Raw genomic sequence first — 26,451 nt, forward strand, 5'->3', positions numbered from 1 at the left:
GCAAATAGGCCCTTTCTTCCCTAAATCATTTTTTTGTCAGGATATTAACAAATATAGTTAGGAACTATGAATCTCACAGAAAATATCATTTACTATATTGTCAGATCCCTTTTTTAAAAAGAGGTTTCTTCACTACTATCTACTTAATAGTTAGCTCCAGGAAAGGCAATTAAAAAAAAAAAGTTTCATTTATTGTTTTGGTTTATTTGGTTGTGTATTTGGAGAAAGGTTCTTCAGTGTCACCCTGGCTAGCTTTGAACTTGTGCCTCCCCATCCACGTCTGATTCTACCATCTCCATCAGGCACGTACCTGGTTTATATGGTGCCAAGGTTCAAACCTTTGGTTTCATGCATGCTAGGCAAGTACTTTGCCAACTGATCTATACCACATCCCCATGAATGAATTTAGATTTTCAGAACCCACATAAAAGTCAGGCAGGCACAGTGGCCACTTGAAGTCCCAGCATCTGGAAAGCAGAGACCAGATGGATAACCAGGAAAGGGAATGAGTGAAATCAGCCACTCTAGGCTAAGTAAGACACTCTGCCTCAATAAAAGAAAAACTCAACTTCGGAGCACAAGTACATATGCATCCCCAATACACAGACAGACAGACACACACACACACATTTTCCTTTTTTTTAAAAAAAAAGCAATATAGGGCTGGAGATGGCTCTGAGGTTAAAAGCACTGGTTGGTCTTACAGAGGTCCTGAGTTTAAATTCCAACAACCACACAGTGGTTTATAACCATTTATGAGATCTGGTGCCTTCTTCTGGTCTGAAGGCATACATGCAAGCAGAATACTGTATACATAATAAACAAACAAACAAACAAACAATATAAACACCATTTTAAATATCTGGTATATCTATTTCTTTTCTCTGAATAGTTTTTATTATTTATGGTCATAGTTGGTAAAACATCAAATTATTGAAGCAAGGGAAATATAATATTAACAAGTAAAAACTGAGTCATTTATGTACAATCATCTCACAGAATATTTCTGTTCACAAAATCAAGATGATATTTTTGGCCCAAGTCAGTTTTCCAAGTAATACAAGCCACATACTACTGAGGAGTGGAGGAAGATGTGGCTCAGTTTGTAGAGTGTGTGGCTTGACATGCACAAAGTCCTAGAGATTCCAAGCTCTGGTCCTCCCATCTGTAGAGCAAACACTTCCCATTAAGACATCTCCCCATTCTCAGAGCTATTTTCAATGGCGTCTTATAGTTGGCCTTACAAACTCCTAGCGACAGACAACTAGGAAACTGTGTATAATGTTCTACCAACTACCTAAGGGGCAGGGCCTAGTAGACTCCCAGGAGATCTTCCTAGCAGCCAGAAGATGAGACTCTCCAGAAGCCATATGCTCCACCATGAAGCCATATGCTCCACCATGCCAGTACAGGCCCAAGCAACCATGGACAGAAACAAACTCGAGCCAAAATAATCTTTCTCCTTTATTAAGTTCATTTAGCTAATTTTTATACCAATGGGAAGCCTAACTAAGACACATTTATAGATAAAAAAATCATAACTACTTGTGTCTGGAGAGGGAGCACTAGGGGTGGGGGAAGCTTACAGTAAAAGTATAAAAATCCTTCTTTAAAAACAACACAGCCTCAACTCTGTGGCATTGAACTCACCATACAGACCAAGCTGGCCTTGAACTTGTGGCAAGCCCGCCTCCATGGACTCATGCCAGGATTACAAGGTACATATTACCACACCCAGCCAATTTTTTAAATAACTTTTTCTTGGGTATGTATTACAAAAGAAAAATTATTTTTTAAAGCATCACTTGCCTTTTTTCCTTTTGAGGTTTCAGAATCCTCATCTTCTACACTGAGTAGATTTGCCCCACTATACAGAAAATGAAGAAAACAGCAACAGTTACAGTCCAAACTGCTTCATCTTCACTGCTCATCTAACTGGGGGAATTAGCAAATTTTGCTGCAAAGGCTCCGGCAGTCAAACATTTCAGGCTTCCCATATAGTAACTATATACACGCCCTCTGAAACATCCTTGCCACAACATCATGAAAATAACCACAACATTATACAGCTGGCTGTTTTCCAACACAATCATGAACAAATCTAGGAAATGGGCAACAAACCCTAGTCTGCTGACCCCACCTTACATGAGCGTATGATCTCGCTTTTCAGACTATAGATTTTATATACAGTTGTGCTCGCTATTTCCTTTTCACTCAGAGCTGAGCGGAGACGTTAGGAAGCAGAGCGCCATCAGGGGAAGGGACAGACGCTAGCTAAGGAAATCTGAGCATGCCGAGGGTGCTGCGCTGTGACAGTCACAGCACACATCAACCCTCCTCTCTGAACCTCAGCCACCACACTGCTGCTTCTATAGTAACAGCTCACAGGCCATCTCAACATGATCACAAACTGAAATCTCCAGAAACACAATGAACTGAAAAATGCAGTCTGTACATGAGATGTACAAGATGGCCCCTTAATAGATCATTTAAAAGATAGTTGTAGTAAACCTTACAGAACAGAAATCAAACTTATCTTTTAGATAATTCTGCTATATGCAAGCTATTTGTAATAAACTTCAAGCTATCTTATGTTTTATTTTATTATTCTATTATATACCAATATTGTTAATATAAAAATGCTTATAAAATTTTATTAAAATGTCTGAAAGGTAAAATATCTTAATCATAATTTCATATTTAGTGTCATTTTTCCAAAATATATATTATATATAAAATGTATATATAAAACAATTTAAAAAAGAATTTTAAGAAAGAATAATATGGCCATAAAGCACTAATCTTATTGAAATAAATTTATCAGTTCAGACTTTTCTTTCAGATAAATTTACTTAAAATAGTGAATGCAAAATACCTCAAATATTTAGCCAACATACTTGAATGATAACTTGTATGAAGATATCTTTCTAAAAAGCTCGTGTGATGAAGTAAATCTATGACTCTAACACTAAAGAGGCTAAGGAGTTTAGCTACAAATTCAGGATACTCTGAGCTATACAGTAAGCTCCAGGCTCGCCTGGGCTACAGAGTGACTGACACTCCTAAAAAACTAGGAAAACAAAATTTCTAAAAATATATTTATAGGTGTAGTGGCTCACACCTTTAATCCTAGCAATTGGTAGGCAGAAGTAGACAAACTCACTCTGTGAGTTTGAGGCCAGCCTGGTCTGGAGTTCTAAGACAGCCAGGGTTGTTATACTGAGAAACCCTGTCTTGAAAAGCCAAAACATAAAAATAACAGTAAAAATATATTTATTGCCCTGCCAAAATTTTGTATCTTTATATGTCTCTGAGGTTGTTTCTTTTGGACAATAAAAAAAAGTAGCCGGGCGGTGGTGGCGCACTCCTGTAATCCCACCACTCTGGAAGGCAGAGGCAGGAGAATTTCTTAGTTTGAGGCCAGCCTGGTCTACAGACTGAGTTCCAGGACAGCCAGGACTATACAGAGAAACCCTGTCTCAAAAAAACCAAAAAAAAAACCAAAAACAAACAAACAAACAAAAAAAAGTAAATAAACTAAGAGCTTAAAAATAATATTGAATTACAACCTGATTATCACATTGTAGGAAAGTACTATTGTAACTCGTATTACAGGCAAAGGATGTATTCTGTGGAAGAGCACTTTCCTAGTTAAGGCCCTGAATAAGGCCTATAGTATTTCCAAAAACCCAAAATAAAACCCAGTCCTGTGTTGTAAAATTTCACACTGGATCGACTTCAGTGCGTGAACACAATATGGCACCTCTTGTACCATCAGGACAGCGCCTAGCATGCTACGTGGACTGCTGCTGCTGCTTTCCCTGGCGGGATCTGATCCAGGGTCAAAGTGGTGATCACAGGCACAGGCTCACAAGCAGGAAAAAAAAAATAGACTTAATCTTTCATACAAAATTCAGAAGCTTGACAAATTGTGGCTTTTCAAATTGTTTCCAGAAAATGTTGCCTTTTAAAGAGTAGAAGAGGTTTGTTTACCTTAGTTTGAAAACTTGCCTAGTCATTTTCAATCATTAGAAAACATTTATTATATACATACATTTTCAAGACTGAGGAATAAGCAAAATTATTTACCAATAAAATATTGCTTTATCTTTTCTTACTGTAAAAAATACCATAATATTTTTAAAAATTCCACAAAATATAAATTGATTTTCTAATGAAATACCAGAGGGAGATGTCCTTACTCTTTCTCTGTGTCTCCTTCACTTTCTTCTTCATGATCAAAGCTCCAATTATTTTTAAAGCCTCCATCCCTCTTAGATTCTGATCTAGCCAAAGCTGAAATAAAACAAACTGAAATAAGTACTCATTAATGTAACTATTAAAATAAGAAATGTGAGCATTTCCCCAAACTCTGTTCTAAATTGTTATAATCTTGATGCTTTTCTATTTTAAAAAACTACTGCTGGGCAGTGGTGGCACACACCCTTAATCCCAGCACTTGGGAGGCAGAGGATGGCGGATTTCTGAGTTCGAGGCTAGCCTGGTTTACAGAGTGAGTTCCAGGACAGCCAGGGCTACACAGAGAAACCCTGTCTCGAAAAACCAACCAACCAACCAAACAACCAACCAACCAACCAAACAAACAAACAAAAACTACTTTCTTCAAGAGAAAAAGAATAAATTAAAAGCTGGTTTGCACCTGTGCACATGCGCATGTGTGTCCACTACAGAAACTTAAATTGCTAAAACATAATAAAATGGAGGAGGGGTATATATGTATATATGAACTATGATTTTAGGAACTAGTCCTTCTAATTTTTTGCCTTCTCATAAAAACTATATTCAGACCACTAATACTTGTTAGAATCAACACCTCTGCCTTTTAACCAAAGAAAAACCAAATAAGACCTTGTGGGTTAGATAGTTAATTTGATAACCAGAAAACTCTAGATCAGGACACCAGAGATGCATTAGGACATTAGGAAATGCAGAACAAAGTGAGAACTGAATGGAGCTGCATGACAAAAGTCTAAATTCATAGAGTTTGAGCTAAGATTAAGTTCAAGGTCTTAGTGTTATAAGAGGTCAGACTGACCCAAAGGTCAGGAAAAAGAGAAATACAACTAGTTTTTAGAAGATACAGGGATAACTGTGATAACTTACCCTGGAATCTAAACTTGTCAGTTGAGTAGTAAGGAAAAAGGCTATCATCTACAAGTCTGGTGGGGAAGCAAAGCTAAGTGATAGAGTGCTTGCTTACCCACCATGTTACAGACACCGGCTTCCGGTTCCAGCCACTGGCTGCAGCCCAGAATAACCATGAATGCAGACCAAAATTGTAAACTTACTTAAAACACTAAGATTTTTTAAAAAAAGATTTATTTATCATATATATAGGGTTCTGCCTGTATGTATGTATGCAGCCAGAAGAGGGTATGAGACCTCATTATACACAGTTGTGAGCCACCATGTGGTTGCTGGATATTGAAGTCAGGACCTCTGGAAGAGCAGCCTCTTCTTCTTAACCTCTGAGCTATCTCTCCAGCCTGAGACTATTTTTGTTAAAAACAAACAAACAAACAAAAAAGTAACTTAACTTCACGGTTCTAAGGGTGACCTCTAAAGGCAATAGTTTCAGGTTAAATGTCAAAGGGCTAGGATCCATCTAACTCTCTCCAACATTTAGATTTTCCCCCTTTCAACTTAAGGATAAATTATCATAGTTTAAATAAGAGGCAGGCAACTTGTAAATCTTGGTATCTTCCCAGAAGGGGGGAAAAAAAAACCCACAAAGACAAAAGGGGGATAAAGCTATCTATCTGTCTATGTTGCTGTGTGAAGCCAGCATGACAAAAGCTAAGCAGCGGAGGCAGGCTTCTGAGGAACAGTAAGAAGCATCAAGTCCCAGAAAGAACATTCTTAGCTCTGGCCAGCATCCAAAAGAAAGAGACAGAAAGAAAAAGTTAAACTTTCGTAGTCAAGACTCAGAAAGGCAGGCCTAACTGAATCTCCTGAAGGATTGTAGGGACTGTCCAAAATTTAGATTTTTAAAATCCCACCCTCAAGATATTAGCACTAAGAGAAGGAACTTTGGGAGACATAGGGCAGAATCTTTAGCAATGGGATCAATCCTATAAGAGGCCCAGGGAAGTTGTTTTGCCCTTTCACCAGGACAGAGTTGTAAGTAACTATCTGTGAGAAAGCAGGGCGCTTCCACATATTGATCTGGATATTTTGATTTGACTCTCCAGCCTCTAGCACTGAAAAATTCATCTAGAGTTTGGTACAGTGGTGCATTCCAGACATCCTACTTGGAAGACACAGAAAAATTACAAGTTTATGGCTAGCCTGAGCTATAGACAGTTTGAGACAGTCTTAGCTACATAGTAAAGCACCCCAACCCCCAAAAGTCAAAGACAAACTATGTAATCTGTGAATCTTTGTAAGAGCACCTCAAACAGACTAAGCAGAGCACTCCTAATCACAAACCCTCAATTACTAAGAGCTGAAAGCAGAATTTTCATGATCTAGGGGATACAGGAGTCCATAATTAAAACAGCTTCCTTTCTGGTCTCAGGTACCTGTGTTCACAAAGGGCCATCAGTATTTGAAAGCACTGCAAACTAGACACCCACAGTATGTGGCCTGTAGCAAATTTGACAACCTTACAGTGTGCACTAGTTTTAGTTGTCAACCTAATAGAATATAAACTATTGAGGGAAGACAGTTTCAGTAAGAGGTTTATCTAGATTAGTTGGCCTATGGGACAATTAGCACTTGATTGTGCTAACTGAGGTAGGGAGGACCCACCCACTGTAGAGGGCACCTAATTCTGGTTTGGGATCCAGTACTAAATAAGAACGGAAAAAACAAACTGAGCATAAGCATACTTCATTTCTCTCAGCCTTTAACCAGATGCTACTAGGTGCTTTAGTTCCTGCTAGACCTGATGTCCAAGCAATGGTGGACCGTAATTTTGTGAGCTAAATTAAAACCTTTTCTCTCCTAAACTGCTTTTGTCATGGTATTTTATAACAGCAATCAAACTAAACTGGGACACTTAACAAGTAAAAAACACAAGTGTACCTGGAGCACCACCAAGGTGAAAAGTCAAACTATCTTAGAGGACCATTCAAAGGAGACTCACAAACAGGACATCACGACCTTTGGCCTCACAGTTTCATGAATGAACCACCCAAAGATGGCAGCGCTTGGCCACTGCTGAGAAAGTCAGTAAAGACTGCAACAAGAACTGCTCAAGTTTTTAAAACACCAGAGACTAGAGCGAAGGCTCAGTTGTTAAAGCACTTGCTGAACAATCAAGAGGAACAGAATTTGGATCCCTGTAACTCCAAACTCATAAGTGGGCAGAAGCAGGAGGAATAGCTGAGAAAATGTAAAGCCAGGTTCAGGCAGAGACCTGGTGAAGAGTGGTAAGACCTCCAACAACGTTTTCAGAACTAATGCACACACAGGAGCCACATACAGGCACAATACACACATACAAATACATCAGTTAGAAAAAATTAAAAACACATAACTACAGAACTGGTTATATATAACCTTTCAAATAAAGGACACATTTTCCTTAGAAAAGTTTTCAAAATCCTGTTATGAATATACCAAGAGAATTTCTTCAGAATAGGCTTGACTTGTTAACTCGCGCCCCTAATTTAAAGAGAAGAAAAGCAAAAATGAACAAAAACAAATAAACAAACAAAAAACCAGGCAGCTGAGAAACCCAACGCATACTTATACTCCAGTGCCAAAGGCTACGTCATCAACAGAGATGCCTTATCTATAGCTTATAACCAATCCGCTCATACACCGGGACAGGAAAAGCTCCTCAGTTCTCTGATGCTCTTCCCCTAAAACTCCTAATGCCAAGTTAGCCATCAAGAACAATCAGATGAGCTTCCAAAGGAGGTTTTCAATAAAATATCTACTAAAACTTCTTCAAAAAGAGATTAAGAAACTGTCAGAGACCTGAGTAAGCAGACATGGTGATACAGGCTGAGGCAGGGTGGTCACTGTGAATCTGAGGCCTTCCAGGTCACAAAGTCAATGCTATGCAGCAAGAGAGTTAGTCTGTCAGTTTCTGTCTATCTTTCTCTCCTCCACTTATCTCCCCCTTGTCAGTTTGTCAAGGAAAGGAATATGTGTACATTTAAATCTGGAGCCAAAACTGAAAGGTGACTGGTGGCTGTGAGTGTTCAATGAAACCTCTTGCTGGGCATGAGACAGCAGGAAGGGCCCTGAGTACAAGTTCTCAGCCATCAAACTCTCCACATTATAAAATCTCAAAACTTATCCTATAGCCCTAAACTCGGAGAATAGCTCAAAGGATGTCTACCACCTAGGGAAGTGTTTTGCTAGAGTCAGCCTGGAAAGCATACAGAGGCTGACATAACTCTGGTCCCAAGGGGCCAGAGGCCATCTGAAGCTGGCAACAGAACTTGACATGTAGTCCATGTTCTGTTCACAAAATAGTGGTTTTTCAGGCATGCTTTCAAAGATGCAAGATTGAGTCGGTCATCTTCATAGTCTAAGTCTATCTTCATGGTTCCAGAGAGCCACAAAACCCATACAATGTGAGGGAGCGTCAGAGTCCTGACCCCTGTGTGAAATTGTGAAAGAGAGGACTAGGTTAAAGTGGAGACCCAAGAATATTGCAGATAACGGGACCATCAACATTCAGCAACCAAAAGCTGCAGGTAAGGAGCAGAACTGGCTCAAGAGAGGTTAAATCGGCTGTATGCAGGAGCTGGGTAGAGATGGGGCTATTTAGAACCCAGCTGATTCTACCATTAGTTACAGAAGCAGGACATAGAACTGCAGGATTTGGTGTTTGCCCTGCAGGATTTTAGTCTTGCTTTGATCTGACTTTTCCTTGGTATGTATCCAACTCTTTTTTTTTGGAATGGGAATGTTTACTCTACGCCATTGTATGTTGGAAGTATGTAACATAAAATGGGGGGTGTTGCACTGTATATCATGAGGGCCATAGGCCTATGGAAGCCAGGGGTAAACTTTTAGGATCTGAATGAAAACATCCCCCTTAGGTTCATATGTTTGAATACTTAATTCCTAGCTCTTTGGTACTGTTTGGAAAAGTTAAAGAATCATTAGGAGGTGGAATATTATTGGAGGAAGTGGGTCACTGGGGCAGGTCTTGAGGTTACATAGCCAAGCCCCACTTCCTGTTCACTCACTGCTTCCTGAACATGATGAAATCTCCCAGAATGTAAGACAAAATAAACCCTTCTTTAAAGTGCCTCTCCCTCGTCCCTTCCCTTCCCCCACCTCTACCCCCCCCCCCTTTGACAGGGTCTAGTTGTAGCCTATGCTACTTTACACTTCCTAAGTAGCTGTGAACTACCTTCAACTTTTCTGATCATACCATCTCTACCTCCAGCGTGCTGGAATCACAGACATGCATCAATGTGTACAGCTTATGTGGTGCTAAGGATATCACCTGATGCCTGATGTATACTAGGCAGAAACTTAAAATCCTCAAAAGTCCCTGAGTATCTACATGTCAACATACTGTTACAAATAACACTGATAATTATCAGTGGAACGTTATAGCCACTGTACTCCAGTTAAATTATGGTTTAAAGGGTTAAGGAAAGATTTCCATTAAATAACAAATTATTTAAGAAGTTAAAGTTTCTTCCAGTAATGGGAATCAAAACCTAGGCCTTATGCATGCTAGGCAAGTATTCTACCACTAAGCTATCCCTCCAGCTCAATACACACATTTTTTTCTTTTATATTATCTACCAAAATGACAGTGTTGTAAAGAAGAGATAATAGTGGATAAAAGATGCAACAAAATTAGCAACAGGGGACTGGAAAGATTGGTCAATGATTAAAGAATGTTTGCTGCTGTTTGGTGCCCAGCACCCACATCAGCTGGCTCATAACCACCAGTAACTTCAGGGGACCCAACTTCCTCTTCTCTTACACACACACACACACACACACACACACACACACACACACACTAAAATTTTTAAAGAAGCAAAGGATGAAATTTTAATGATAGGTAGTGTGGAAGTCTGAATATGCTTGGCCCATGGGAAGTGGCACTATTAGGAGGTGTGGCCTTGTTGGAGGAGGTGTGGTCTTGTTTAAGTAGGTGTGGCCTTGTTGGAGGAAGTCTGTTGCTGTGAGAGTGGGTTTTGATGCAAGCTTGTCTGGCAGCCTCCTCCTGAAATATAGAACAGGCAGCTCCTGTTCAGCACCGTGTCTGCCTGATGCTGCCATGCTTCCTGCCACGACGACAATAGACTGAACACTGAAACTGTTTAAGCAGGCCCCAATGAAAACAGCCCTTTAGAAGAGTTGCCTTGGTTGTGGTGTCGCTGCACAGCAACGGAAACCCTAGGACATGTAGGAAGTAATTTAGTTGAATTTGAAAGCGGGCAAGGGAGGTATATGGGATGGTTTGGAGGGGGGAGAATAATGTGATTATATTATAATCTCAAAAAAAATTTATTAAAACTAATCATTTTAATGGGACATCTTCCATCTAAAAAAATTCAACCAAAGGCTACTTTCCAGAATATAGAATCCATCATAAACATACAGAATACAGACACAGGGGGCTGGAGAAATGGCTGGGTGATTTAGTTCCCAAAACCCACGTAGGACAGCTCACAAGCACCTGCAACTCACAACTGTAGAGGACACAATACCTCTGGCTTCCACAGGCTCCTACTCATGTGCCCATACCCCATCACCACAGACAAAGGCTGATGCACACACTAAAAAAAATAAAACAAATCAATCTTAAGAACACAGCTTGTTTTCGTTAGATTTCTGTTGCTGTGATAAACATTACCAAAAGCAATTTGGGAAAAGAAATGGCTTACAGGTTATAGTTCATCACTGAGGGAGGGTCAAGGCAGACATTTGAGACAGGGACTGAAGCAGCAACTGGCTTGCTCTTCAAGGCTGGTTCTGCTTGTTCTCTGACACAATACAGTCCCACCTGCCTACCAATGCACTTCCCACTGTGGGCTGGCCTGTCTGCCATCAACCAGCAATTCAGAAAATACCCCAAAGACATGCTCAAAAGCTATTCTAATGGAGACTTCTTCAACTAAGGTTTCCTCTTCCCAGATACCTCAAGTATAAAAACTAAAGCTAACTATGACAATCATCTAGCACTAGGTTAGAACTCAGTAAGTCATTTTGAACCTTGAATAAACAATTTTATGCAACAATAAAAAATTCAGGAATAAAGTACTATAACTTCAAGTCACATGTGACAATCCGAGGACACAAATCAAATAGAATAAGAGGATGATATCTAGAAAAAAAAAACCTGCTGGCAAGATTTTGGGTATCAATTTGGACAGAGAAACTAAATTTGCTCACACCAGCTCTAGTCATTCCATTGAGCATACAACAGGTCAGATGAGAGAAACGCATGCAGTGAATCTAGGTGGCTTCTTATTATAAAATACATAAGCTTCCAGGTATGTATGGTGGCACAGACTTTCAGTCCTGGAACTCAGGAGGTGGAGACAGGTGGATCTCTGTGAGTTCCAGGCTGGCCACAGCTATATAGTAAAACCTCACTTCAAAAAAAAGAAAGAGAAAAAAATAGAAAAGAGAAGAAAGCACAACAATTAGATGAGTGTAAATATTGTTTATATGAGAATGCATATGTATATATGTGTGAGATTGCAGCTCAGTGATAGATGCATAAAGAAAGAAATGTGTACCAGGTATGATGACACAAACATGTAATCCAGAAGTCAGGAAACTGAAGCAGGAGGATTGTCATGAGTTCAAAACCAGCCTAGGCTATACAGATAGCAAGAACTAAACACACAGCAAGATCCTGGCTGGGGTGGGAGTGAGGAAAATTCAGTAAGCGAATGGTGGCCTGGGGCGGTGCTGGGTCGCTCTTTCTCAGAACTGCCAGATTCCTAAAGGCAGTTCTGTGGAGCTCCTGGCTCTCCATGCAAGTTTAATCCCACTGCTTTAGATAGTAACCACTCAAAGGTGCCTAGAGACTGCAGGGAGAGGGAGGCGTGGGCCAGCCAGCCAGAGAATCAAGCCAACCTAGCATCAGAGCAGCCAACCCAGGGCAGAGTCAGCCTTGCACTGGTTTCACGGAGCCTCCCTCACCACCCCTCCCCCCAAATCACCCAGCTAAAACTCTCTCCATTCCCATATCTATGTAAATGTTTATTTTTTGATAAAGAAAATAGAACCTCTGAACATATCCATGAAACTAAAATAAAATTACATTTCTCTATAACCACAAAATACCCAAGATTCTCTCCCTCACGATAACCCAGCTATTGTTCACTTTCTTTGCCTGGTTTTAAAAAAATCCTCTACCAGTTCTTGGTTTCTCTGTGTAGCCCTGGCTGTCCTGGAACTTACGCTGTAGACCAGGCTGGCCTCGAACTCACAGATCCGCCTGCCTCTGCCTCCCAAGTGCTGGGATTACAGGCGTGCGCCACCACCGCCCGGCTCCTCTACCAGTTCTTGATCGAAGTAATTGTGGCTATAACTTTTACAGTTTGATATTGCCAACAAATGTGTCTTCAGATTTTTGATTCTCACTGTAGACTGTGGAAGCTCAGCATGTGACCATACTTCTCTTAGTAACTAAAGAACTCTAACCTTTCTCATAGAAAACTCAGACCAGCAGCATCACCTCTCTTGACCTTGGGGTCATTATAAAATAAGAGTGCACACACAAAATGTTAAAGCACAGCAATCAACCTCATAATCAAGGCAAGTGACTGATATGAACACCATATAAAAGGCCAGGAACAACTGGGTGGGGACATATAGAAAGACTCCGCCTCACTTGGGGAGGGGAGCACAAAAGGCTAGACAGAGAAGGTGCCTGCCAAGATTGTACCTTGCTACTGAGAATGAAGTGCAATTTAAAACCATGACTTGGTTATTGTTGGGATTCCATCTGATGTTTTTTCAGACTGTGATTGACCATGGGCAACTGAACCCAAGGAAAAAGAAACTGCGGGTAAGAGGAGACCGCTGGACTATGACTTTGTTGGAAAGCTGAGAAAACTACCAGGGGAGAGAGTTGTGTAGAAGTAAACAACTGCAGCTCCCAGACACGCCTGCTACTGCGTGGTGGCCCTGCTGGGTCCTTCCAACGCTTGGCCATCTCTTCTGCCTGCCCACACAGTACAGCCTTATCAATGAGTGGCAATGCACATAACTGCCTGCTTCCTTCTCTGCCATAGTGCTCCGCCTCCTTTTGGAGGGTAGTAGGGAAAATAGAGAACAAAGCACTGGAGGAAGAAAGAAAAGTGCTGAAGAAAGCTGTGACTATCAGTTAAGTTTCAAGCTTCAATTCAGATCTCCCTAATGGCTTGCTCTGATTCACAGAACCAGAATATTTAGGGTTCCTCAAATATTCAACATATTTTGTGATGTCAAAAAAAAAATCAATTTACAGATTACGAGACACAAAGAAACCCTAACTTTCTTTCCTATTCTTTTCCACTATACCAATCAATCTATAATGTTAAGATCAGCATCTAAGATTTTTTTAAAAAGGAAAAACTAAAAACAAGTCAAACAAAAACCCCTAATGTTCAAATGTATGAGATAGAATGATTTAAGATGGGCTGGAGAGATGGCTCAGAGGTTAAGAGCACTGATTGCTCTTTAGAGGTCCCGAGTTCAATTCCCAGCTACCACATGGTGGCTCACAACCATCTATAATGAGATCTGATGCACTCTTCTGGTGTGTCTGAAGACAACTACAGTATACTTATATATGATAAATAAATAAATTTTAAAAAAATGATTTAAGATGAGGAATTTTTTCTACTACTTAAGAAAATAATAGCAAAGCCGGGTGGTGGTGGCACACATCTGTAATCCCAGCACTCTGGGAGGCAGAGCCAGGCGGATTTCTGAGTTCGAGGCCAGCCTAGTCTACAGAGTGAGTTCCAGGATAGCTAGGAATATACAGAGAAACTTGTCTAGAAAAAACCAAAAAAAAAAAAAATAAATAAATAAATAAATAAATAGCATTAACTAACACATGGTGCTTATTAAATGACTGAATTTGTTTTACATAATACATATGTGTGTGTATATATATATAACTTATTCATATTACTCATAATAATTTTATGAGGCAATTGCTATAGGTAGGTAGCTATCCTCCCGTGTGTAAAAGGTATGATGGCTAGAATGAAGTCTCAGTTACTTTTCTTTCTACTGCTATGACAAAACACCATTATCAAAGCAAGAAACTGTTTAATTGAACTTAGAGTCACAGAGGGGTAGAGTTCATGACAGAGAGAAAGAATGGGCAGCTGAGAAAGGAGGTCGCATCTTGATCCATAAGTGGAAACAGAGAGGGCACACTGTGAACAGCTTTTAAGTCTTTTGAGACTTCAAACTGGGCCCCAAAGCCACGCCTCCTAATCCTTCCCAAACTGGTCTACCAACTGGAGACCAAATATTCAAACACATAAGCTATGATGTTCATTTTCATTAAAAGCACAACTAGTAATAAAACCTTTAGAAGGTAGGCCTCACAGAAGGCCCCATGAGGGGGTTATCAGACCACTTCCTTCTTCCCTTATTTTTCATGTCTCGGCAGTCACAGAGTAACTTTCTTTCCCATGTACTATCATGATAAACAGCTTCACCAAATATCTAAAAACTACAGATCAATGTTGGTGTATGCTATGTGTAATTGTGCCTCTGTTATTTCTCATTTACCTAAGGCATTATTTGATTGGCTAATAAAAAATAAGATGGCCAATTAGCTGGGCAAGAAGTAGAAGATGGGACTTCCTGGGAGAGAGAAAAGAACCCTGGGAAGGAGGAGGAGAGCCTTTGTTTGCCAGGAGACGTGAGGAGAGCCATGTGACCACAGGCCTGGAAGGTATGGCTAGCTAGCCACATGGCTGGATGGGGCTAGGTGGTCAGGTTAACTTAGATGAGCTCACTGAAAGCCTGCCCAGCTAGGGCCTAAGCTTTGAAATATTAAAAGGTCTCTTGTGGTTATTTGGGAAAAAATCTGGTTAAGGAATAATTGCCATATTAATAATCATTTTAGTCTATAGGCCAACTAACTATGTGCTGAAAAATCTAAAACCCCTAAATAAACCTTTTTCTTTTTAAGTTGATTTTCATAGTATTTTGTCGCTCTGGCAGATAGATAGCTCACTAGCTTACTAACACAACAGTTATCCTTGTTTTACAACCAAGGAGAAGGGGAAAGCTGAGACATGCTAAATTGTTAATATAGTCACGGGTAAGATGCCAGCATTCTGACTGCCAAGTTTATATTCTAAATTCATTTCTAGTAAAGTCTTTTCTAGGGGCTGGAGAGATGTCTCAGCCATTAAAAGCACTGTCTGTTCCAGAGGTCCTGAGTTCAATTCCCAGCAACGACATGGTGGCTCACAAACATCTATGCTAGGATCTGTTGCCCTCTACTGGCTTGTAGACATGCAGATACAGCACTCATATTCATAAAAGAAATAAATAAAAATATTTTTTTAGAAAAGAATAATTTTATAAACAAGTATAATTCTACTTTCCTGCTTCACGTGAGCACATTAAACCAAGGAATAGGAAGCATCACTTCGACTGGATTGAAAACAGGAAACAGCGCCGTAAGTAAGGGATAAATAAGGAAAGGCATTAGGATGCAGTTCCTAAAAGGAAGTCAATGAAAGCCCTTGACCAGGCTTGCAGGCTGGCAAGCTGGGGCAGGGTGACATAAAATGCCCTCCTGTTAGAAGGAAGGGAAGCTGGGCTACTGCCTTCTAGGTCAACCTAGGCTACTTACTGAGGAGATCCCCCACCGAAAAACACACAAAGCAAACAAACAACAAGGAAAGGCGAGACTAAACAAAGAACCACAGGATTTGTTTCTGTAAAGGTACAGGCCTCACTCACACTCCGTGGAAAAACACACTTTGAGTTCAACAGACAGTAATAAAAATGTGTTGTCTCTGTGAAGCTGGAAAACTGACTGGGTTCTAAACTAAATTCATATATAGAAGTATGGCCAAGCACAATGGAAAGCAGTTCTCACTGGCGGCAGAGGCATTCTGCTGGTTTAGAAGACAAGAGGAGGGGAGGAGAGGGGAGAGGAGGGGATGGGGGGAAGGGCGGAGTCAAGCTCAGTGAGCCTGACCAGTTTGTCTCTAGGACTCATACAGTAAGGACAGACCCGACTCCACCAAGCTCTGCTCTGACTAGACACTAAATCAATGTGGCTAAACATTTAGAAAATAATAGCAGTCTTTCCTCACCATGAGTTTCAAGCTAAGAGTGTTGCACCTAAGGTGCGAACAGTCACACCCTAGAGAGGGAGAACTACACACAGTGCACCCTGGCAGGAGGATGGCTGAAAGTTCCAAAGCAATGGGAGGCAGAAATGCTGCTTCATGAGATTGGTAAAATGGCTGGGTAATGTGCCGCAGCGAAAGCATGAAGACCAGAGTTCAGACATATCTCATGCAGAAAACGCCAGGTCAGGCCGGGCGCAGAGCATTGGTAGAGTGATTAGTCAGCATGGAGGAAGAGATGTGTTTGAGCCCTAACACCATAAAACTAGGCAAGGAGGTAGACACCATTAATCTTAAAGGTGGAGGCAGGAGGATCAAAAGTTCAAGGTCATCTCCCACAGGGAATTTAAGGCCAACACCAATGGAAGCTGTAAAACCAACAATTTACTGACTGATGTACCGGACCTTTATAGACCGTGAACATTCACATGGCTGTAACAAAACATGCACTCCGGAGCTGATCAAGGTGGTGCACACCTCTGCCTTTACTCCCAGCACTCACAGGCCACTTCAAGGCCAGCCTGGTCTACAGAGCTAGTTCCAGAACAGCCAGGATTATACAGAGAAACACGTTTCGAAAAAACAAAAAAGGATTCGAGTGCATATATCCAAGACAATAAATTATGGAGATCAAGTATGTCTCAAGAATTTTTTAATTGAAATTATGTAAAGGATGCTCTGGAGCTACAAATCAATTAAATTAGAAATCAGTAATGCTGTGTAGATCTAAGAGCACATGCTTGTATGCTCATCACTGGGAGGGAGAAACAGGAGGATCCCAGAGGGGATGTGCTAAGTCAGCCAGCCTAGCTGAATCACGGAGTCGAGTTCAGCTATAGATTCTGTATGTAAAAAAAAAAAAACCCAAGGTGCAGTTTTTCCAAGAGTCATTCAGCTTCTCAGACCCAGGAAGGCACTGCTGAGACAGCACTTATTGGACATCAGTGCTACCTTACAAGAGATTCTGAAGACCTCCCTCTTCCATGATGGCTTTCATGATGAAGCTGCTGCCAAGGCCTTGGATAAGCCCCAAGCCTATCCTTGTGTGCTGACATCCAACTGTGATAAGCCTATGCATGTCAAGTTAGTGGGAGCACTTTGTGCTGAGAATTAAACCAATCTAGTTAAGGCTGATGACAACAACCGGGGAATGGCTGGATACAGTTGTGTAATGGTTAAGGACGATAGCAAAGAATCTAGTCTAAAGATAGCAAAGGGTACTTTAAATGCAAGAAATGAACAAATAAAATATTTGGCTCATTAAAATAGATAAATAAGAGCTAGGCGGTGGTGGCGCAGGCCTTTGATCCCAGCACTTGGGAGGCAGAAGCAGGCAGATTTCTGAGTTTGAGGCCAGCCTGGTCTACAGAGTTCCAGGACAGCCAGAGCTACACAGAGAAACCCTGTCTTCAAACCCCCCCCCCCCCAAAAAAAAAGTAACTAAGGCGGAGGTGGCTGGCTCGCTCAGCAAAGCACAGCAGGGCAGCGTGAGAAAGCGCTCCAATTTCCAGCACCACAAAACACCAGTGCTGTGATATCCCAGATCTTCTACGGGCAGGATAGTTCACAGTCAAGACATTTCCCAGAACACACAGGCCAGGTTCCATGGTCTATGCTGTGACAAACAACAAACAAGGTATAAGGCATGGACTGATCCCTCAAGTTGTCTACATGTACACTGTGGCCAGAATGTGCCCACATCTGCACACATAAACACAAGCGTATGCATGCATCACAAAAAGGAGGTGGGGTGGGGGGGGGACAGATTTTTAAGGGGTTGGAGAGAGGACTCTGCAGTTAAGAACACTTGTTCTTGCAGAGGACCTGGGTTCTGTTTCCAGCACCCACAGAGCAGTTAATAACCTTCAGAAACTCCAAAGCCAGGGTACCCAATATATCTTCTGACTTCTGCAAGCTCCCGTGTGTATATGGTACACATATATACTAAAGCACATACACATAAAATAAACTAAACATTTTTAAAAAGATCTATTTATTTTATATATATGAGTGCACTGTAGCTGTCTTCAGACACACACCAGAAAAGGGCACCAGATCCCATTACAGATGGTTGTGAGCCACCATGTGGTTGCTGAGAATTGAACTCAGGACCTCTGGAAGAGCAGATGGCTCTTAACGACTGAGACATCTCTCCAGCCCTAAAATAAACATTTTTAAAATAAGACTTTTAGTATAAGACTTTCAAAATCGTGTAGAGTGATAAAAGACACTTTGACCTCTGGTCTCCACACACAGGCATGAACCCATATCTGCCATATCTGCCAATCTCTCTCTCTCTCTCTCTCTCTCTCTCTCTCTCTCTCTCTCTCACATACACACACACACACACACACACACACACACACACACACACCACCCTAAATGGGAGAAAGTCATAGGGAAAGCAATTCAGATGACAGAATAAAGATAACAAGAAAGTACATTTGATATAAGTGTAACACACATAGACAAATTTTGTGAGCGAAAAATGACTTGTTAGGAAGGTATCACTGATGAGAGAGAATATCAAAAGGGAAGCAGAAAAGCAAGCTACAGCTGCCCAAACAGCAATCATCTTCTCCCAGCTGGCTCCCTAATGATCTTGCAGCTCTCTAAGGCTGTCTCCACACGGGAGTCAAAGGTCTTTTTGGAAGCACACTTGATGATGTCATGGTCAGCCTCACCGGGCATCCTTCCTGGTGGTGCTGTTTTCATCCCCTAAAACATCCATGTTCCTCCTATTTTTACTGTCTCTGCCTGGAAAGCTGTCTCTCCACCACTCCTCCCCCTATTCACACTTTAAAGTACTCTGATAGAAAAAACTCTGGTAAATAAATGTAAATAAATCCTTTGTTATACATGACAGTAGTAATTTATATGAGATTATGATTACTCAGTGTCCTTACTAGAAGATCCTAAAAAACCTCGTACCTCTGTTATTCCTAAACAGGCACTGAGTGAACAGAGAAACCTGCTGCCTAAATTATTACAAGTGAAAAGGGGCTGCATAACCTCAGTATTATGAACAGATATAAATGAAACAGTCAAAGATGAAAAAGAAAGGGCTGGAGAAATAGATGGCTCAGCAGTTAAGAGCACTGACTGCTCTTCTGAAGGTCCTGAGTTCAAATCCCAGCAACCACATGGTGGCTCACAACCATCGGTAATGAGAGCTGATGCCCTCTTCTGGTGTGTCTGTCTCAAGACAGCTACAGTGTTACATATAACAATAAATAAATTTTTAAAAAAAGATGAAAAAGAAAATTCAACACAAGGACAATACAAAGGATTCAATAAATAGTAACCGCTTTCCTCTAGAGCAGTCAGTCACAAAGGCACAACTAGAATTCCCTTTACTAGTTAAAACATATTCTAGAGCACAGGTATTATTTCCCTTCTCAGTCTACTCAGGATCGATAAACGGCATTAGGTCCTAGTACCTGAAGTTCAGCCTCAAAGAATGAACTTGGAGTTGTCCCTTACTCTCATCTGAAGTGAGCAATGTATGGATGAATCTCACAAACTCAATACCAAACTGTCTTCAGTCTACTGATTCTCCTTTGCCAATTTCCAAGCCAGGCTTACTTCTATTAAGATTACAACTGTGTTTTGTTTTTAATTCATCTCCCTTTAATTCTTGCACTTTTGTTAATTTATGGCACACAAGACAGCCAAGGTGACCCTAAAAAACAGTCATGCATCATGTATCCCATAGGGATGACCTTGAACTTCTGATTCTCCTACTTCTGTCTCAAGTGCTGGGATCACAGCCTTTCACCACCCTGGCTGTGCTATACCACGCTGAGGATCAAACCCAAGGCTTGGTGAAGCCCAGGCAAGCCCTCGATGACTGAGCAAGCACTACAGTCTGTTAATTTCATCAGGTACTTTTGTCCCCAGTTCTCCAATGGCTTCCCACTGCTTTGAAAGAGACATAAGCACCATCCTGTACCAGAGCTTTTCCTGCTCTCCTCCCCCTTGCTTGCTTTAAGCCATGAAACCACACACCACCTCTAGACCTTCATGTGTGTCATGTCCTTTGAGTACCTCAGGACCAAGGTGGTTTCAAGGTGGTTTTTTTTTTTAAGGCCACCTTTCTTGCTTTCTTTTCATTTCCTTTTTGCCCCCTCTCCCTCCCTCCCTCCCCCCCTCATTTTTTGTTTTGTTTGTTTTGTTTTTTCCAGACAGGGTTTCTCTGTGTAGCCCTAACTATCCTGGAACTCACTCTGTAGACCAGGCTGGCCTCAGATCAGCCTGCCTGTACCTCCAGTGCTGGGATTAAAGGCGAATGTCACGCTTTTCTTGATGTTTCCATCCTTGTTCTCCATGCTTCCCCTACAGCCTTTCTCACATTGTAATGACCCAGTTTATTCATTAACAGCAAGTCTGTTGTTCTAGGCATAAGAATATGATAGTAAACCACAAGCATCCGGATTGCCTTCATAGAGCTTTTATGTTCATAGGGCTGAAAAGCACAAAGGACTCATTTGATAAATTGATAAGAAAAATAAAACAGTAGTCCATGTACTTGTATGCAGATTCATTAGCACAGGTGGCACCGGGGCATCACAAACAGTTGTCAAGTCTGAGCAAACCTCAGTAAACTGACAGAGGTTCTGAAAACTATAGATAGGACTGTTCTAAATGCATTGAGTATTTTTAACTTGTTGACAGTCTCTTTCACTAAAAAAGATTCTATGAAGGTAGTGACTTTAAATATTTCATTCACTGTTTTATTCCACAGACTAGACTACTAAAAATATTTGATGAGCCAGGCGTGGTGGCGCACGGGAGGCAGAGGCAGGTAGATTTCTGAGTTCCGGGCCAGCCTGGTCTACAGAGTGAGTTCCAGGACAGCCAGGGCTACACAGAAAAACCCTGTCTCAGAAAAACAAAAAAACAAAACAAAACAAAAAAATATTTGATGAGTTAAAAAAAAAAACAAAACCAAAGAACAAAACAACAACAACAAAAAACTACTTCCACATTTTCAAAATTGCCAGAGAAAAACCAAAGTGTAATATTGAGATCTTTCAAAGGTAAGCCTAGAGGCTGGAGAGATAGCTCCCAGACTGAGCCCACTTGCTGCTCTTGCAGAGGACCCACATTCGGGGCCTGTACCGAGACAGCGGCTCACAGCCACCCGTTAATTCCAGGTCCAGATGCTCTCTTGTGACTCCGTGGTCACCAGGCTTGTATATGTTGCACATATATGCAGGGAAAGATTCAAAATAAACAAAAATAAATAAATAAATAAATAAAATAATAAATTCTAAAACCTTCATATCTGTAATCCTAGTCCTTGAGACGCTGAGGCAAGAGGATTTCCAGAAGTTCAAGGCTGGCCTACATAATGTGATCCTGTCTCAATTTTCTTTCTTTCTTTCTTTCTTTTTTTTTACTGAATGAAACAAGGTATAAGCCACCCTCCCATTACCACTGATAGTCTTTCTTAATTTTAAGCTACATTTCCTTAATTCTGTAATATTTCTACATCACCTCTTAAAGCATGGCTTGGATATAGTCCATCTAGAGAAAGAAAAACACTGCAAATTACCCCCAAAGAATGAGTATTCTTAACAATTACTGAATGCTGTCTTATTTTTTCCTAAACATATTTATAAATCCCGACTACCAGAAAATTTAAAGTCGTATGAACGTTTACGTTCCCGGTCCACAACTGCAACTAAATGCACCTGTATTGTGGAAGTTCCTATACAGTCATAGGCAAAAAACCAGTATCGTTATCCATTTACCACCACCTCAAACCAAAACATACCTTTTAAGCTGGCTTAGTCCACGAACTTAAAATAGTTAACTCTGTCCCACAAGCGACTAAAAATGGGAACACCCTAACTCTTTCACCTTTTCCTGACTGTCTCCAAACTGATACTTGGAAGCACATTCTCTCTTCCCCCCCCCCCCCCCCCACATAAACTGCTTTACAAAGTATAACCAAACACATCTCCCAGGAGTATCGGGCATCGCCGGGTCTAACCTGCACCCCGATGGCAGCGGCAAGCCTGGGAGCTTTGAACCAGAAGGCAGTGAAACAACTACCTCTTCCCCCCTGCCTCCTTGGATCGGCCAGTTCCAAGCAAGCTTAGCTAAGGTCTCAAACTTTCCACGAACGCGAAGAAAGCCCTGAACGCAGTCTGCTCCTCGCCCACTAGGCGATCAAGGAACATGTGGAGGAGGGAGCTGGGCCAAGCCTCCGGCGTGCCCCGCACAGGCCGCCCTGGGCCTCGGCTCGCCGCGCTGCCACCGCGCCGCCTCGCGCCGGCCTGCCCGAGCCTTTGCCCGGGCGGACCGAAGCCGGCGCGCCCGCAGCGCGTTCCCTGCCCGCCATCGACCGTCCGGACCCCCGCGGCCCCAAGCCCACCCGGAGCACGCCGCTGAGTATCACGGCCCCGGGGAGGGGGGGGGGACCCCGGTGTCGCGAGTCTCCCTCCCGATTCTCCCTCCTGTGGGAGACCCGAGCGTACCTTTCAGGAAAACACCCCCAGCGCTGCCGCCGCTCTTGCCCGCCGCCATCTTCCTCCTCCCACGCCGCCTCCTTCTTACTCCATGGCCGGCACCGCCGCGGTGCTCGCGGGGAATGGGGGCCGCGCGTCGGGAGGGTAGCAGCCGCAGGGTGGCGGGCCTCGGGCGCGACCGTCCGCGAGGGGCGCTCCCCGCCGGCCGGACCCCCACACAAAAGCGGGCCTGTCGCGGGGCTGACGGGAGGCGGTGAGGCCCACGGCCTGGGCTGCTCCTCCTCAGGCGCCTACCGGGAACCGTGAGCGGCGGCGGCGGCGCTTCCCGGGCGCGGCTCCCCTCGGCACACGGCTCCCCATCCACCGCCCGCGCCGGCCTCCGAGAAGCTCCGCTCCGCTCCGCCCCGCTCCGCCCCGCTCCGCCCCGCTCCGCCGCTGGCCCCGGAGGACGGAGAACGAAGCGAACGCTCACACGCCTCCTGCGTCCCGGGCCGTAAAATGGCCGCAGCGCCGAGCCGAGCGAGAGCTCCGCGACCGTCAGGCGCCCGCGACCCCTCGCTGCTCCAGCAGTGGCCGCCGCCGCCCGCCCACCCCGCCCAGGCGTCAGAGCATCAGTCCAGGCCTCGGCGACTGTCCATGTGGACGGGGGTGGGTCTCCGACACCGCCGCGCGTCGGTCGCCACAGCAGCCCCGCCGCCGCTCCTCCCCCACCGGGCTCCGGGCCCGCCCCGCCGCCTCAGAGCCTCTCCCTTCGGGGCCCGGCTCGTCCCCCTTCGCAGCCCCCCAGCACCGGGCGAACCCAACCCGGGGAGGGGGCTGGCGGCCTGCCGGCCCGGCGTGGCGTCGTCTGCTGCCCGGCCTTGGCGGGGTACGACCAAAATCCCTTCCTCAGAAGGCCCCATGGCAGACCCGGCCTGCGAGCGCCTGCAGGCCTGCGGGGAGGTATTCTATTTGGTCCTGTGGCACCGCAAATTCTAAAGAAACGCTCCAAGTTCTTGCCTAAACCTGAATTTAAAACGTACCATGGGAGGGAAAAAAAATGTAGCCAGGTAATGCAAAAACACTTTGGAAAGTAAATTGTGTTCACATCCGTCTTCAAAACAATGCATGTGATTGAGCCACTTTGGGTGTGTTAGGAGGAGACCGAGACCTTTGTCATTTATGTGTTTGATACCACACTCTATGTCAGACCGTGTTTCAGTCAACCATAGAATTTGAAGAAGTTTTTGTTTGTTTGTTTGTTTTTTCTTTTCTTTTTTTACAAACCCGGAGTGGTGGTGTTAGGTTTTTAACCCCAGCCCATGAGGGGATAGAGGTAGGTGGATCTCTGTCAGATGGGGGCCAGCCTAGTGTACAGTCAGAGCCTGTCTCCAAAACAACAAAAACAAAAACATTTTTGGGAAATGTAGAAGATGGGGGGAAAAAGTTACAGAAATTCAAGCCCCTTAGGTGTGTGTGGTCTGCTAATAAACATTTTTTTTCTTTAAAACAAACAAAAAAACCAAGAATGGGGTTGGGGGATGGTGTCTTGCCTGCGTTTAGGGCTGGGACCAAGCTGCTGTTGGTACTTCTGAGACCCGAAGAGGGGACCCTGGCTAGGCGCCTGGAACCAAACTGCTGAGCCCATTTCTCCAGTCCTTTGAGCTCTTACCTTCTAATGCAGTTGTTTATTAGTCACGACTCATATAGGAATTTGATAACTTTGTATCTTATCCCATTGTAGTGGCTCACACCTGTAATCCTAGTGCTTAAAAAGCCAAGGAAAACAGACCTCTTTGAGTTCAAGGCCAACCTGGTTATACAAAGGGAGTTAGTTCCAGGCCTGCCGGGGCTACACGGTGAAACTTTGCCTCAAAACAAAAACAGACAAATAAAAACACAGTATCTTCCGGGCAGTGGTGGCGCAGGCCTGTAATCCCAGCACTCTGGGAGGCAGAGGCAGGCAGATTTCTGAGTTCGAGGCCAGCCTGGTCTATAGAGTGAGTTCCAGGACAGCCAGGGCTACACAGAGAAACCCTGTCTCGAAAAAAATAAAAACAACAAATCCAAAACATTCAAATAAATAAACAAACACAGTATCTTGTACCATAGTGACATCAGTAATCTCTCCTCTTTTCATAAAGGTAACATAATGAATATAATGTGTTAGGATTTGTGTTTTTATTGCCTAAGGAAATACATGATCCGGTAGGGAAAGTCTTTGAATGACAAGAGTCTGTGCAAATGACTTGCTATAATACTGAGACGCTTAGATCGGTAGATGTGGGGTGATTGGTCTAACCTACAAAATATAAAGAAAGTGTGCCTCTTGTTTTAAGATAAACATGCTGGCTTTGTGGAGGAAGGCACCAAGGGATACAGGTGGCCTCTCAGCATGGCAAGGGTGAAGAAACTGATTCTAGAGAAAGAGGAACTTAGAATCTTGATTTTAGCTCAGTGAGACAGTTGTTGACTTCTGGCCTTACAGAACTGTGCCATGATAAATGTGTAGTAGTTGTCATCTTAGTGGTATAGATGGTGACTCATTCCTGTAATCCTAGTACGTGGAAGGCAAATATCTGTGAGTTTGAAGCTAGCCTGGTAGACATAAGGAGTTCCTGGCCAGCCAGAGCTGTACAGCAAAACTTTGTCTCAAAAACACAGAAGAGTGGGAAACTAGGAAGTGTTATCATTGTAAAAGAATTTAATTGAGCTAGGTAGTGCAGTGGGGCATGCCTTTAATTCTAGCACTGGGACAGCAGAGGCAGGCAGATCACTGTGAGTTCGAGTTCAAGGTCAGCCTGTGAGTTTAAAGGGAGAGGGAGGGAGAGAGAAAGAGAGGAGCAGGAGGAGGGAGGGAAGGAAGGAGGGGAGGAGAGGAAAGAACTGAGTTGGGCCTTTTGAGACAAAGGCCATGGCTTCCATTATTATTATTTTGTTTTTTTAAGACAGGTTCTCTCTATGTACCCTGCTCTGCTCTAGCGCTACCTAAGGTAGACCAGGCTAGACTCAAAAAGAGATCCACTTGCTTCTCCCTTCTAAAAGTATGTCCCACTGCATCCTGCATTTCTTTTAAGTGTTAGTAATTTCAGCTGGTCTGTGAAGCGCCATCATTCCAACCGTAAAGTAGAAGTATAGATTAAAGCATCATCGGAAGGCTCCTTACAACATACTGGTCTACTAAACCCAGCGTGCCGGAGACTAGAGAGACTGCAGTTCCAGCACGTTCTCAAGGCACAGCTGCTGCTGATTGGACGCTTTACTTTCAGAATGAGATTTCAACATTCTCTTAAGTCCCTTTCTAGTTCAGTCATTCTCATACTAAGCCTGCAATTAGAAATCAATTTCCAGCCGGGTGGTAGTGGTGCACACCTGTAATCCCAGCACTCTAGGAGGCAGAGGCAGGCGGATTTCTGAGTTCGAGGCCAGCCTGGTCTACAAAGTGAGTTCCAGGACAGCCAGGGCTATACAGAGAAACCCTGTCTCGAAAAAACCAAATCCCCCCCCAAAAAAAAATTCAAAAAGGGGGGGGGGGAGAGAGAGATGGCTCGTTAAGAGTACTGACTGTTCTTCCGAAGGTCCTGAGTTCAAATCCTAGCAACCACATGGTGGCTCACAGTCATCCGTAATGAGATCTGATGCCCTCTTCTGGTGTGTCTGAAAATAACTACAGTGTACCTACATATAATAAATAAGTAAATGTTTAAAAAAAA

At 43.0% G+C, this 26,451-nt stretch overlaps 1 protein-coding gene across 2 annotated transcripts in view; it reads right to left on the reverse strand.

Annotated features, from left to right (window-relative positions):
- Senp6 (SUMO specific peptidase 6) overlaps nucleotides 1-23,489 on the reverse strand; it is an 83,922-nt gene extending 60,433 nt beyond the window's left edge. For both annotated transcript variants that reach the window (XM_052187748.1, XM_052187746.1), the window contains exons 1-3: nucleotides 22,769-23,489; nucleotides 4,203-4,296; nucleotides 1,810-1,867 (exon numbers count right to left, since the gene is read on the reverse strand). In XM_052187748.1, coding sequence (XP_052043708.1) covers nucleotides 1,810-1,867; nucleotides 4,203-4,296; nucleotides 22,769-22,817 — 201 coding nt within the window. In that variant the 5' untranslated portion in view covers nucleotides 22,818-23,489. The remainder of the gene's footprint in view (nucleotides 1-1,809; nucleotides 1,868-4,202; nucleotides 4,297-22,768) is intronic.
- Between the last annotated feature and the right edge of the window lie 2,962 nt (nucleotides 23,490-26,451).

This window comes from Apodemus sylvaticus, chromosome 7, assembly GCF_947179515.1.
Source record: "Apodemus sylvaticus chromosome 7, mApoSyl1.1, whole genome shotgun sequence".
Lineage (NCBI taxonomy): Eukaryota > Metazoa > Chordata > Mammalia > Rodentia > Muridae > Apodemus > Apodemus sylvaticus.